Below are 13,990 nucleotides of genomic sequence, written 5' to 3'. Positions count from 1 at the left end.
ACAAATCAAACACACGCTACAAATCATATATGAAAGGTTTAAAAACAAAAAAAAAAAGAGAAGAAGATATTTGAATACAAATGATGTAGATTTATGTGGGCTACACTTACGTATCTCGTCATATGTGTTTCCAATATCTTTCTTCTCTTTTTTTTTTTAAGTTTATATAAAATTGAAAATTAATTTTTTTTTAGTTTATATGAAGTAGGATGGGGAGTTTTAGGGTTTGCACATTTGGGGTTTAGGGATTTGGGTTTCATTTTAGTTTAGGGTTTATATTTACCGACGAATTAACGACGAAAAGTAAAATAAAAAAGCTAACCTCGCTCATTCCACGTAAGTTAACGAGGCTCTTACGACGTTTTGGTCTTACGTGGAATAAGCGAGGTCCGCTTTTTTAATTATAAATCGTCGCTTAGTCCACGTAAGTTACGAGGCTCTTACGACGTTTACTGTTACCGTGGAATATGCGAGGTAATGTATTATAAATCGTCGTAAAATTCCCGTGAGATAACGTGGAAAGTACGACGACTGTCTCTAAACCCCTAAAACGAAACCCCAAATCCCAAACCACATCTTCTTTATCTTCTACTTCATATATCAAACACTTCTATCCTTTAACCTCAAGCAATTCATTCTAATCCAAACCGAAAATTATAAAAACACAATTCCTTTACTTATAATTAATGTCGATATCTTATTTATAAATAAACTCCCATTATCTTTAATTATATATAATAAATCAAACTCATACAAATATGAAATACATTAATCGGATTCATCGACATTCTCGTCATCACTTGAAACATCATCATTTACATGAAACTCGTCTTCAACAGCTTCCTCCGTGGGATCTTCGGTAAGATCTTCATACTCGTGATTATGCGGATCAATGAGAAGGATGTCATCAATTTCTTGTTCAGGTTCATGAACTTCATTTATTTGTTCTTCTTGCAATGGTGGTTCTTCTCCTACGATGATTCGTCCTCGAGGTGTAACTTTGATCACGGCTAACCAATTTATACCCGACTCTCTCATCCGTGGGTATGGAAGGAAGCTAACTTGGTCTGCTTGTGAAGCTAAGATGAAGGGCTCGAATTTGTTGTACCTCCGGCCACCGTTGACATCTACTACACCGAATTTGTTCAACCGAACACCTCTATTGACGACGGGGTCGAACCATTCACACTTGAAGAGGACGCATTTTAGCTTCAATATCCCTGGGAATTCGACTTCAATAATCTCCGTCAAGATTCCGTAGAAATCTGTTTCTCCTTTCACACAAATTCCATAGTTACTGGTTGCCCGCTGTTTACCATACTCATATGTGTGAAAAGTATAGCCTCGTGTGAAATACATCTGTGATGTGGTGACCTTTACAAGTGGAGATTGAATTACTTCGTGTAACCACTTAGGATAATCTGCATCGTCGTCATAATCAACCTATTTAAAAATAAAAAGAACGTTGAAATACAAATCATTCATGTATGAAAATTTTAAAAGTATTTGATTAATACCTGATTCTTCAACCACTTAACAAAGTGTTGATCTTTTCTTTTGTCTACGTCACTTGTGGATATACCAGGAAATGTTTCTTTGACTTGTGAAACAAACATGCTGTAAATTCACATTTTACATGAATTAATCTCTCTCAATTATATAATGTATACTCAATTTAAGTTACCTTTCAAAATAACGCATCAATGGATCCTCGCAATTGAGTAGAATATAGGTGTGTGCACTATGAGCGTCTTCTTCACTCGACCACCAAACCTGTTTTGATTTCCCACCAAGTCGTCCAATCTGGCTAAAGATTTCTGGAACACCAACAACTGCATATGTGGGCGCAACGCCACCATCATCATATCTTCTTGGAGCTCTTCTTCGGGTACGTACTTTTGACGCAAAGTAGTACGATGTGAAGTGAGAAACTTCTTCTGTCAAACTTCCAGCAATTATAGAACCTTCAACTTTGGCGAGGTTCTTTGCTTTTCCCTTCAAATATTTCATGGCTCGCTCGTACTGATACATCCATCCGTAATGTACCGGTCCACGAAGCAATGCCTCATATGGGAGGTGGATAGCTAGATGCTCCATCACGTCAAAAAAGCCTGGAGGAAATATCTTCTCCAAGTTGCACAATAAGATAGGAATGTTCTCCTGAAGCTGTTCTACGACTTCTTCTTTAAGAGTGCGTGTGCTCAAATCCCTGAAAAATGCTCCAATGCCTATTCCAAAAACAATTAAACACATTGTTAGTCAAATACTATTATTGTAAACTAAACCAATTTAATATTATTGTCCTATTGTAAACTACCTGCAAGTGCTTCATGTACGTTTGTTGCAAGTAGCTCCGCAAATGCAAATGGCAGAAGTCGTTGCATAAAGACATGACAATCATGACTCTTCATCCCGGAGAACTTTTGACCCTTTTCAACACATCTTGAAAGATTTGAAACATACCCATCAGGGAACTTCACTTCTGATGCCACCCAATTGAACAAAACCGACTTTTTTTCTGAAGACAATCTAAAAATTGGAACGGGAACTTGGCCATTGCTTTTTATATGTAACTCACTTCTTGAGCAAATATCCGGCAAGTCCAACCTCGATTTTATGTTGTCTTTTGTCTTCCCTGGGACATTCAATATTGTATTCATGATGTTCTCAAAGAAATTCTTCTCTATATGCATCACATCAAGGTTGTGGCGCAGAAGAAGATCCTTCCAATATGGTAACTCCCAAAATATACTCTTCTTGTGCCAGTTGTGATGAACACCGTAAGAATCAGGCATATTACGAGGGACATGCCAATTACCACCCCAGCGAACTGTTTCGTTAGCTCCGTAGTAGTCGATTTGCGCTTCAATTTGTTCTCCAGTTAGATATGGAGGAGGAGTGTCTCTCACAACCTTTTTGTGCCTAAACAAATTCTTGTTTCTTCGGTACGGATGGCCAACTGGAAGAAATCGACGGTGACAATCGAACCAACTTGTCTTTCTACCATTCTTCAGTTGAAATGCATCTGTCGTTCCATTACAATATGGACAAGCTAATCTCCCATGTGTAGTCCATCCAGACAACATCCCATAGGCAGGAAAGTCACTTATGGTCCACAAAAGCATAGCTCGCATCGTAAAATTCTTCTTCGTTGAGCAGTCATACGTCCTCACCCCTGTTGACCACAAATCCTTCAACTCTTTTATCAGTGGTTGTAGGAAAACATCAAGTGACCTTTTTGGATGCTTCGGACCGGGTATTAATATGGTCAAGAATAAAAACTCCTGTTGCATGCACATCTCCGGTGGCAGGTTGTATGGCGTAAGAAAGACAGGCCACAATGAATATTGTCTCCCTGACATTCCAAATGGACTAAATCCATCTGTGCATAATCCGAGGTACACATTCCGGCTATTGCTAGCGAAATTCGGATGTACTTTGTTAAAATGTTTCCAGGCTCTTGCATCTGATGGATGAGTCATCTCACCATCCGTCTGAGTATGCTCGGCATGCCACCTCATCTTTCCAGCAGTCTGCTCCGATTGGTACAATCTTTTCAATCTATCTGTAATTGGTAGGTACCACATCCTTTGGTACGGTACCCTATTACGTCCCCTTCCTTGCGGCTTGAATCGTGGTTTCTTGCAGAATCGACATTCTTCCAACTTCTCATCATCTCCCCAGTAGATCATGCAGTTGTCGATGCAAACATCTATCATCTCCGAAGGCAACCCAAGACTATAAACCAGTTTCTGAATCTCATAATAAGAATCAGCAGACTCATTGTCTTCCGGCAAATACTCTTTAAATAAATCTGCCCATTCGTTCATGCAACTTTCAGGTAGATTGTGATCAGTTTTAATATTCATCATTCTAGCAGCCAATGACAATTTAGAGAGACCTTCTCTACAACCACTGTAAAGTGGTTGATTTGCCGCATCTAACATTTCATAAAACTTTTTTGAATCTATGTTAGGTTCTTCATCTTCATCATCATGAGCTACGAATGCATCAGTTACCATATCATGAACCCTATCATAATCTACCATCGGCTGATCCTCCTGATGGTAACTATGTGCATTATGCAATTGATGATCAACCGGTTCTTCTTGAAAGTTGCTATTACTACTACTAGCTTCATTCTGATCATAACTATAACCTTCTCCATGTTGAAACCAGATATAATAATTTGGCGTGAAACCTCTATTTACTAAATGCTTCCAAACATTTTCACGATTTGCCAACTTTGAATTGTTACATTTCCTACAAGGACAGAATATTTTACCGCTTTCTTGGGCGAGCGGTGTAGAATCTGCTTGATGCATAAAACGCTCCAACCCAGCAAGATATTCTTTCGTCACTCTCCCGTTAGCATCTCTATGCATATACATCCACCTCCGCAACTCGAAAATATTTCCCAAGCCCGACATTTTTTTCACGTTTTTTTTCTTGTTGGTGTGCTTAAAATTATGTTCAAACCTCCATATATATAGAAAATTTTCGAATCTGGTAGTTGAATTTTGCTAGGAATTTACGACGAAAAATTAGGTTGGTGGCAAAAAAAACGTGTTAAGTTGGTGGATTTCTCGTTCTTTCCTCGTAAGTTATTTCCTCGTAAAAATCATGCTAAAATTACGACGAATTTGCGACGAAACACATTTTTCTCGGAAAAACCACGTCAACTTACGACGATACTACGAGGAAAAGCTTTACTCGGTATTTTACAAGGCCATTACGAGGAAACTTTATTTCCTCACAATTTCATCGTTAAGTCATCGTAATTTCACGAGGAATAGTTTTCCTCGTTAAATTTCCTTGCTAAAACTGTGTTTTCTTGTAGTGTTTTAAACCGCCTCTAACCGCTCTGAATCTCATAAATTCAAAAGCTGGCTCCAGCTAGCGTTTGCGGTTGCGGGCGGTTGCGGGAGGGTAAATTTTTTTTTTTTTTTAAAACAATATATATACAAAAGTAAAAAATATTTAATAAAAAATTTAAAATTGAAATTATGAAAATATTAAAATATATTTATTATATTTTAATTAATATTATAAAAATTTTATAATAAAAACAATTTCAATAAATTTTCAAAAATTAAAATTATAACTTTCTAAATAGAAATTTTATATTTATTATAATTTTATGATTTTTGATATTTTTATAATTATATTAAATTTAAATATTGTTAATTTATTATTTGACTATTACCGCATTTGGTAGTTAACCAGTCATAAGTCACCCGTAAACACACCAATTTTTAACTGCAGTACCAGTCGTACAAATCTCTTAAAACCGCTAGAAACCGCAACCGCCCGCATCCACAAACTCCCGCAACCGCAACCGCAACCGCTGCGTTTGAACCAGTCACACCCTTAAACAACAGCAGGGCCAATTCTTTCATTTTTGTACTTGTAATTTTTTTTCTTACTTCTACATCTTTTCTCTATCTCTTAGCATATTTGAAACTTTTGCTATGATTTATTCTCAGATTTGTGGATTTAGCTTTGTCGACGTGACAACTTCTGTTTGGTATTTGATCTTGTATAGTTTTCTTTGTTTGCTTTGGCAATATTTGTGTTTCATCTGTTCTGTTTTTTTTTTGTTATTTGCTTGTTGATTGAGAGTAGTTGATTTTAGAGTTTGTCTTAGTTAGTCTTTATCTCAGCAACGTCGAAGCAATGACTTGGTGGTGTGTGGTGTGACCAGAACGAAAGTTATCATATTTGAGAAGACGCTTGTTTCAAGCTACCTCCCCATCTCCCAGCTACTACAGAGTCATTGGCATTGCCTTTGAATAGATGATCTTTTCGATTTGTTTTCTGCTCATGCTGTTCCTCAATGGTTTTTCTTTCTTGAAACAATATAAAGAGGTTGAGATTTAGTGGCTTCAAGACAAAGGTGCAGTTAAGTAGAGGATTTTCTTCTGGGGTGTTGTTTTTTCTAGGTTCTAAAAGTCTTGGGTTCATCAAATTGGTTTCAGTGTTGTCATCGCGAAGTTCATTCTTCTTTTCATTAAGAAGTCTTATGCGTTGCATGTTCTTTGTTTAGTTCAATGCAAGAATTACGACTAGTCAAAGGTAAGTAAGTCTAAGTTATATTATCTTATTTGATGGATTGTTCTTGGATTTAGTTACTGTTTTATTTAGTGTTTGTTTCAGTTTTAGTCTTTGTTAGCAGATAAAATGACTAGCATAGCACTGAAATTTTTTTATCACAAATATAGCCTCTAAAAATAAAAATGACCAAAATAGCACTTAATGTTTTATCAAAAGAGATAAATATATACTTATACCCTAATGGTAAATTAATTTAGACATTAGGGTTTAGAATTAAGGGGTGGGGTTTAGGATTTATGGTTTAGGGTTTAGGGTTTATGGTTTAGAGTTTAGGGTTTAGAGTTTAGGGGTGGGGTTTAGGGTTTAGGGTTTAGAGTTAAGGGATGGGGTTTAAGATTTAGGGTTTAGCGTTTAGGATTTAGGATTTAGGGTTTAGAGGTGGGGTTTAGGATTTAGGGTTTAGGATTTAGAGTTTAGAGTTTAGAGTTTATAGTTTAGAGTTGGGGAGAGGGGTTTTGGGATAAGATTTCAAATTTTGAAAAATAAAAAAAAATTTAAATCTTTCAAAAGATAAAATGTTATTTTGGTCATTTTAGTTTTTTTAAGGTTATTTTTGTTACATAAACTTAGAAATGTGATATTTTGGAGATTTGCATTTGTATGTAGAGAGAGTTACATTGAGAGACACATTGTGACTTTTGTTTTCCTTAATAGACACATTCTCTAGTTGGCACACATTCTTTGGCCAACTGTAATTTTTCGGACAAAAATAACCCTCCTTTTGTCTAAAGAGAAGTGTGTTGCTTTTAAAGAATCAAACTTAAAATTCTTAAGTTTCCGTTCAGTTGCAATAAATGACAAAGGGGTTAAGTCAAAAAGTAGGTGTATGGGATAAAGTTAATTGTTTTTAGTCGTTGGATCTGTTTAAAAGCTAAAAGATCTAACGGCAGCGAATATGTCAGTGCTACGAGGGTGTTTGGTAGATGGTGCGAGAGAAGGTAAGCAGATTTCGCTATAACTCTATAACGTTACAAACTTCGTATTCTTTTATACAACTTTCTGTGGATACAATTTATATGGACATGAAAATGTTACAAAATTTTATGTGGGCAAATTCTGTGTACACAATTTGGTGGGCAAGGCTGTTACTTTGACTTGGATGGGATTGGCGTGGATGCATGTGAAGCCGTTGTGTGCGTATTGAATCAGTGGTTAGGTTTGTAGTGGACACGCAGCTGTGGACATGAGATGAAGGTAGGCATGAATATGTAATATGTTAGTTAAATACCAAAAGAGCCACACATACTCAGTTCGTGGAATTAAAGTACATGAATAGACATAAGCCTAACGGCACATTAAGAGCAAAACAAAAGGTGTCCATTAGGTGTATCATGTGTGGCGACATGAGGCGGGTTGCTAAGGTTGTTGTGGTTTGGGTGAGTTGTGGTCGGGTAAGTCATGGTTAGGCGTCAGCTGTTTGGCAGCTTTATGGTCAGAGGGACGGGCGATGTGTGGTCAGGAGTGGAGTGGTTGCGAAGTGTGTGTTCGGGCGATGTGTGGACGGGGATTGTGTGGTTGTGCGACGAGCAGTGGTCAGACAAGTTGTGAAGTGGTGAGGAATCAAGGATAGGTGGCAAGTGAATGTCGGAGTTGAAGAATAAAGGATAAAACTTTTCTACAGATTTAAACAGAAGAACATAGAGTTGAGGTTTATATCGAGAACTCAGACAAAACTAAACCACCACTTCCTCCTCCTCATGTCCTCCACCTCTGTATCCAAATCCACCACCATAGCATCCACCATCACAGCATCCACAACCACCTCCTCCTCTTCACGTCTTCTACTTCCGTATCTACATCTGCCACCACGGCATCTACCATCGCGGCATCCACCACCACAATCAGACAAGAAACTAACTTTTCATATATGAATCTATTAGATATATCTATGAAATTAGGAACAGAGAAACACGATTGAGAATGGATTGGAGTTTATGGATTCATGGTGTGACTCACCAATGGTCGAGGATGAAGAGCTGGAGAGGCTAATCCGGCGGAGCAGTCTCAGATCGAGTGAAAGCTAGAGGTGGAGACATAGTACGAAACGTAAATCACCTTCCATGAAGAAACGTAAATCACCTTCCATGAAGAAACAACGGCGGCGGAGACATAGTACGAAACGTAAATCACCTTCCATGGCGGGTTTTTCTCAATCGACGGTGGTTGGCCTTGGTTGATGACGAAATCGACTATCGCCGGAGAGGATCTGATTTTTAGAAAGTTGATTAGGGTTTCTGAAGTTTGAGTTTTTAGATCTACAAGAAGTCGAGAGAAAGATAAACTTTGTCTCTTGGAATCTACAAAATGAGAGTGAAAAATCTATTATTTGTTTTATTGTTACTAGTTAGGAAAACCAAGAACCAGTTATTCTGCTTAGAGAATTCATGAAACCCATTTTCACTAAGAGTTGAGGGTTAAGCTAGACATTGCACTAAGAGAAAGTGTCCACTATAACTAAAGTGGCTTAAAGTGTAATTCATAAGATGAATTGTGTCTGTGGGCGTAAATCTTTCTTGTATGTATCCCGTTTGGTTAAGCTTTTGATTTTCTCTTTTGGGTTTGGTTTCTAGAGATTCTATGGATTTCACGGTCCTTTGATATTTTGATCGTGTATTCTATCTATCCAGTGTTACTAATGAAAATCAGATGATGAAAAAAGGTATACTCATACAAGTTCAAGATCAGTCTGAATCAAGTATCAAATATTCTGAATCCAAAAAGAGAAGTATGATATTGTCTTTTCTTCTGATCAAGCACTTATTCTGGAGTTTCATTAGCAAAGAGGCTTGAATCAAACGAGTATCCGGTTTAATATGTGACCCACTCGGTTTAAAGTCTGGATTACGGTTAGCTTATTTTTTCGCCAGATTTTAATCAGCTTACTTATACAAACTCTAATCCAGATTGCTTCACACAAAGCGTTTTCTTCTCCGTCGATCAACAGTGCGTTCAGGTACGATCTCTCTTCCCTGAGTTGTTTCTGCGCATTGCCTTGTTCTCTCTGACTCTGTCTGTCTCTCTCTCTCTCTCTCGGTCGATATTGTGATCGATTTTTATTTGATATCGTGACTCTGATCTCGTGCTACGTCTAATTGAATCGAAATTCTAGAATCAGCTCTCAACATTCGCATCCATTTCTGCCAATCTTCGAATTGCATTCGATTTGTGTGTTGCAATCGATTCGATTAGCAAAAATTAGTGATCATCGGCGGCTCGAGTTTCGATCTAAGAGCTTACTGCCATGCCATGTTGGGTGTTCTTATTTAACAGTTTTGATTTTTAAGAAGAAGCAGGGAAAGAAAAAACCATGCCGGGTCAGAAGATTGAAACAGGTCACGAGGACACCGTCCACGACGTGCAAATGGATTACTACGGGAAGCGAGTAGCCACCGCCTCGTCTGACTGCACCATCAAGATCACCGGCGTCAGCAACAACGGCGCATCCCAGCACCTAGCTACACTAACAGGCCACCGCGGTCCCGTCTGGGAGGTCGCGTGGGCCCACCCGAAGTTCGGGTCAATGCTAGCCTCATGCTCCTATGACGGTCAAGTCATTCTCTGGAAAGAAGGCAGCCAAAACCAGTGGACACAGGCCCACGTCTTCACGGACCACAAAACTTCGGTCAACTCCATCGCTTGGGCTCCTTACGAGCTCGGGCTATCCTTGGCCTGCGGTTCATCTGACGGAAACATCTCGGTGTTCACAGGCCGCGGCGACGGTGGCTGGGACACGACGAAGATTGACCAAGCGCATCCTGTCGGTGTCACTTCGGTCTCGTGGGCCCCGTCCACTGCGCCTGGGGCTCTTGTCAGCTCCGGGTTGCTCGACCCCGTTTACAAGCTGGCTTCTGGTGGGTGTGATAATACGGTGAAAGTGTGGAAGCTCTCTAACGGGTCTTGGAAGATGGATTGCTTCCCGGCTCTTCACAAGCACACTGACTGGGTGCGTGGTGTGGCTTGGGCGCCCAACTTGGGTCTCCCTAAGTCCACCATAGCTAGTGGCTCGCAAGATGGGAAAGTGGTTATATGGACGGTGGGGAAAGAAGGTGAGCAGTGGGAAGGTAAGGTTCTGAATGACTTTAAGGCTCCGGTGTGGCGGGTCTCGTGGTCCTTGACTGGTAACTTGTTGGCTGTGTCTGATGGGAACAATAATGTGACGGTGTGGAAAGAGGCTGTTGATGGAGAATGGCAACAAGTCACCGCCCTGGAGCCGTAGTTTTTCTTTTATATGATTCGCTATTTCTTACAAAGGAACGGAATAAAAGACTCTTTCTATCCTGAGCCTTTGCGAGGGAGTGTGGATGTGGTTTACTTAATTTTGGTCGAGACATTTGGTCATTTTTTAATCTTTTTCCTTGGCGATTTTCAAGAAATAAATTCTTCCTTTTTTTTTCCTGGTTAAACAGTTTATTGATTGTATTAGGTAATATCATAATACAAAGTTAGTATACAAAATGTTACAAGTTAATACGTAAAAAATATGATGTTAAAGGCTATTTCTAAGATTATAGGGTAAGAAAATGTTACAAGTTAGTAGTTGACTTGATTGTAGAGTATAAGATTATTTCTAAGGTTTTGTGTTAGGTTCGAAGGGTTACTTTCAAAAAGTAGTTTTGGAGACGCAATCAATTTTTGTTGCGTGCATACTTATATCGGATAACATACTCGAGCTCAAGAGATGTTTCATGGTCTTGACTGTATGGCTTAGATCACTGAAGTACCTAGTGATATTGCCATTTAACTGCATACTTTGGATCTTCTCAAAACATATAATAAAAATATAGAATTAAGTATTGTTCACACTCTTACTCCATTTTAGAAAGAAAATTAGTTCATTATTCTAGTTTTGGAGACCGTATTTTACTTTATTATAGAATGAAAATAAATAAGTAAAGTTTGAGAAGATTTTACTCCAAAGTTCATATCAAAATAGAAAATAGACTGTGATTAGAGATGTTCATAAACATGTTAATTGCTCGATCAACTCTCTCTTTGAACCACTACAAGAAAACATATTTTTTACTAGGCCAGTATTCGTTGTAAATTCGTCGTAAACGGGGTGTTACGACGAATTAACGTCGAAAGACGTTTCGTTGTTAAACGTCCGTCGTAACGGAGGTTTCGTCGTAAACGACTCGTTACGTTTACGACGAAATATATTCCTCGTAAAGCGCAGGGAAAGGATTCGTCGTAAACGCCACGTAAGACTTCTTCGTAAATCCCACGTAATTATTTCGATGTAAAGCACACGTAAATACTTTCGTTGTAAATCAGTCGTAAACATTTCGATGTAAAATCCTCGTAAATATTTCGATGTTAATCACTCGTAAACATTCGATGTAAACTCCATGTAATGTTTACGAGGAGTTTACATCGTTTCTTATTATATTATTATTAATTAGTATATAATAGATTTTAATTTATATTTAATATTCAGAATTTAAAATAATTTAAATTTTAAAACAAAATATGAAATTGGAAAACATATTTTAAAAAGTCATACAATAATATTTAAATTCATAATACAAACAGAAAAAAAAACTACATATTGTCGAAGTAGTTGGTGGGGTTGCTCGGCTGTTGACGGGTTGGATCGGACTCTTGGGGATCTCGTGGTGGCATTCCAAGAGCGGCTCGTCTCTCACTCAACATTCTCTGCATAACCGGGTTTCCCACGGCCATCACGTCTAGCAAATCCTCAAGAGAGTCTAAACGAACCTGCTGGCTATCCATTTGAGCCTTCTGGCTATCCATTTGAGCCTTCATCTGAGCAGTCTCTTCATCCCGTCTCGAAGTGTATGACGAAGTTGCCCTTGCAACTTCGTTAACAGAGCCTATACCGACTATCCGTCCCTTCTTTTTAGGAGCCACCTATAAAATCAAAACATATATTAATATAGTTAATTATGTTAAAATATTTAAAATAATGTAAACTAAAATTTTAAGTTACCTCTTCGAAGATTCTGTCGACCTCTTGGGTGGACAATGTGACTGGTAATCCATCGGGAGACTCCTGGGTTAGTTGCGTCTCCCGTTCTTCAATCCGACCAGCCACTGTTCGGAAGAGTTTCTCAGATGCAGGATCCACAAAAACTCCGTCGGATGTGGCGTGAGTCATCTTGAATAGGTCAGACAGAGAAGGTAAGACTCCCGTCTTCTCGAACTACAAAAAAAAATTAAATTAAATATTATATTAATTGAATATTTTAAAATATATATTTAAAACAAAACTTACAGCTTCTAGACGGACTCCTGCATGAGGTTTTTGTCCGGTTCTGTGAAGCATGGGCAAATGACCATCTTTATCCTTCGTCCTTCGAGAAGCCGAGCACGAATTGGCCTTTCTGATCGAAGAGGGGTGCTCCCAATAGGCGATGAGGCCATCCCACACATCCGTCGTGAGCTCAGTGGGCTTTCCCTCATACCCGTAGATCTCCCACTTGTCCTTCCAATCAGAGACTGTGTTGCAGAGGCGTATCTTTGCCTTTGCAACGAATTCAGCCTTCACCCTCTCGGTGATTCCCAAAGACCAATGCCACTTTTTCTGAAACATAAAAATTTTGAAAAAATTACAATTAATAATAAATATTAAAAATATATATATATATATATAAGTGAAAATTTAATTAAATTTAAAAATCTTACCGCAAAACATTTAAACCACGTGATCTTAACGTGATTTGGTGTCTTGCTCCAGTTCGGGTATGCCCCGTCGTAGTAACCCTTAATCGTCGCCGAAACGCTCCGGCTAACACGGTTGTTAGCCCCAAACCTGAAAAAAAAACAATTTAACCGTTACAAAATAAAAATTAATTAAATTTTAAAGTAATAAAAATTAATAACTTACCAATAAGTTCCTCGGGGTCTATCGGGGTCTAGAACATCCAAACCCTCCCGTCCAGGCTGGGCAAGCAAATCCTCCACCGTATATCTCGCGAAGGGAGCATATGAAGGCACACGCAAATCCGGATGAACTGCACCTTCTGGGACAGGCTCAGGTGCAGCCGCTGGAGGAGGAGGTGGAGGCATCTGCGGTGGAAGAGGAGGACTCGAAAAAACTCTCTGAGAAGTCTGAGAGTCTGGAACTGCATCGGAAGACGATGGACCGGAAGAAGATGTACCGGAACCATCGCCAAACAACTGGGCATAAGTAGGTGCTGCTGGTTTCCTTCTAGGAGCCATCTAAAAAAAATTTAAATAAATTTAATCAATTATGACGACATAATTAAAAAATTATTCCGTTACCTAACTAATCACCTAAACTATAGGATTCCGTCATCTAACTAATCACCTAAACTAATTATCTAAATAATCACCTAAACTAATTACCTAACTAATTAATAACCTAAACTAACTTAAAAAAAAAAAAAAAAAAGAGGGAAGAGAATGTACCTTAGGGAGAGGAGAGGAGTTTAGGAGGAATGGACGAGGCAGCCTCGTCTCGGCGTCCCAATATATAAAAAGTTTCGTCGTAAACGCGACGTAACATTACGACGAAGTTACCAGGCCCGCGTTTTTTCATTTACGACGAAGTTACCAGGCCCGCGTTTTTCGATTTACGACGAAATTACGTCGAAACGTCGGTTTACGACGAATTTACAAGGCCCACGTTTACGACGAAGTTACCAGGCCCGCGTTTTTCCATTTACGACGAAATTACGTGGAAACATCGGTTTACGACGATTTTACAACGCTTAACCCTAAACACCGAGAATGAAATCCCTAAACCCCAAAGTCACATATCATCTAACATCATATCTCTTCTTCTCTACTACTTTGTGCTCTTTCTCCAACTTAAACTCTAAAACCCTAAAACTCCAAATAATTTTTTTAAAATTAACACAAATACATATTATATAAAACAACATTTGTTACA

General features: G+C 38.6%; 1 protein-coding gene across 3 annotated transcripts; it reads left to right on the top strand.

The window, feature by feature from the left end:
- Positions 1-8,908: 8,908 nt before the first annotated feature.
- On the top strand, positions 8,909-10,458 carry LOC111205436 (protein transport protein SEC13 homolog B-like). Of its 3 annotated transcripts, none has more exons than XM_022701242.2 (2): positions 8,909-9,067; positions 9,399-10,458. In XM_022701242.2, the coding sequence occupies exon 2, from the start codon at positions 9,422-9,424 to the stop codon at positions 10,328-10,330; it is 909 nt and encodes a 302-aa protein (XP_022556963.1). In that variant the 5' UTR covers positions 8,909-9,067; positions 9,399-9,421; the 3' UTR covers positions 10,331-10,458. The 3 variants fall into 3 exon arrangements, with proteins under 3 accessions (XP_022556963.1, XP_022556965.1, XP_022556964.1); XM_022701244.2 differs by having other exon boundaries at positions 8,921-9,067; positions 9,408-10,458; XM_022701243.2 differs by having other exon boundaries at positions 8,937-9,067; positions 9,402-10,458.
- Positions 10,459-13,990: the final 3,532 nt, after the last annotated feature.

This window comes from Brassica napus, chromosome C4 (assembly GCF_020379485.1).
Source record: "Brassica napus cultivar Da-Ae chromosome C4, Da-Ae, whole genome shotgun sequence".
Classification (NCBI taxonomy): Eukaryota; Viridiplantae; Streptophyta; class Magnoliopsida; order Brassicales; family Brassicaceae; genus Brassica; species Brassica napus.
This window is presented reverse-complemented; position numbering and strand designations above follow the sequence as displayed.

What these genes read in the sequence shown, in the direction of transcription:
- LOC111205436 (XM_022701242.2), top strand. Translation starts at nt 9,422, where the DNA reads ATGCCGGGTCAGAAGATTGAAACAGGTCACGAGGACACCGTCCACGAC.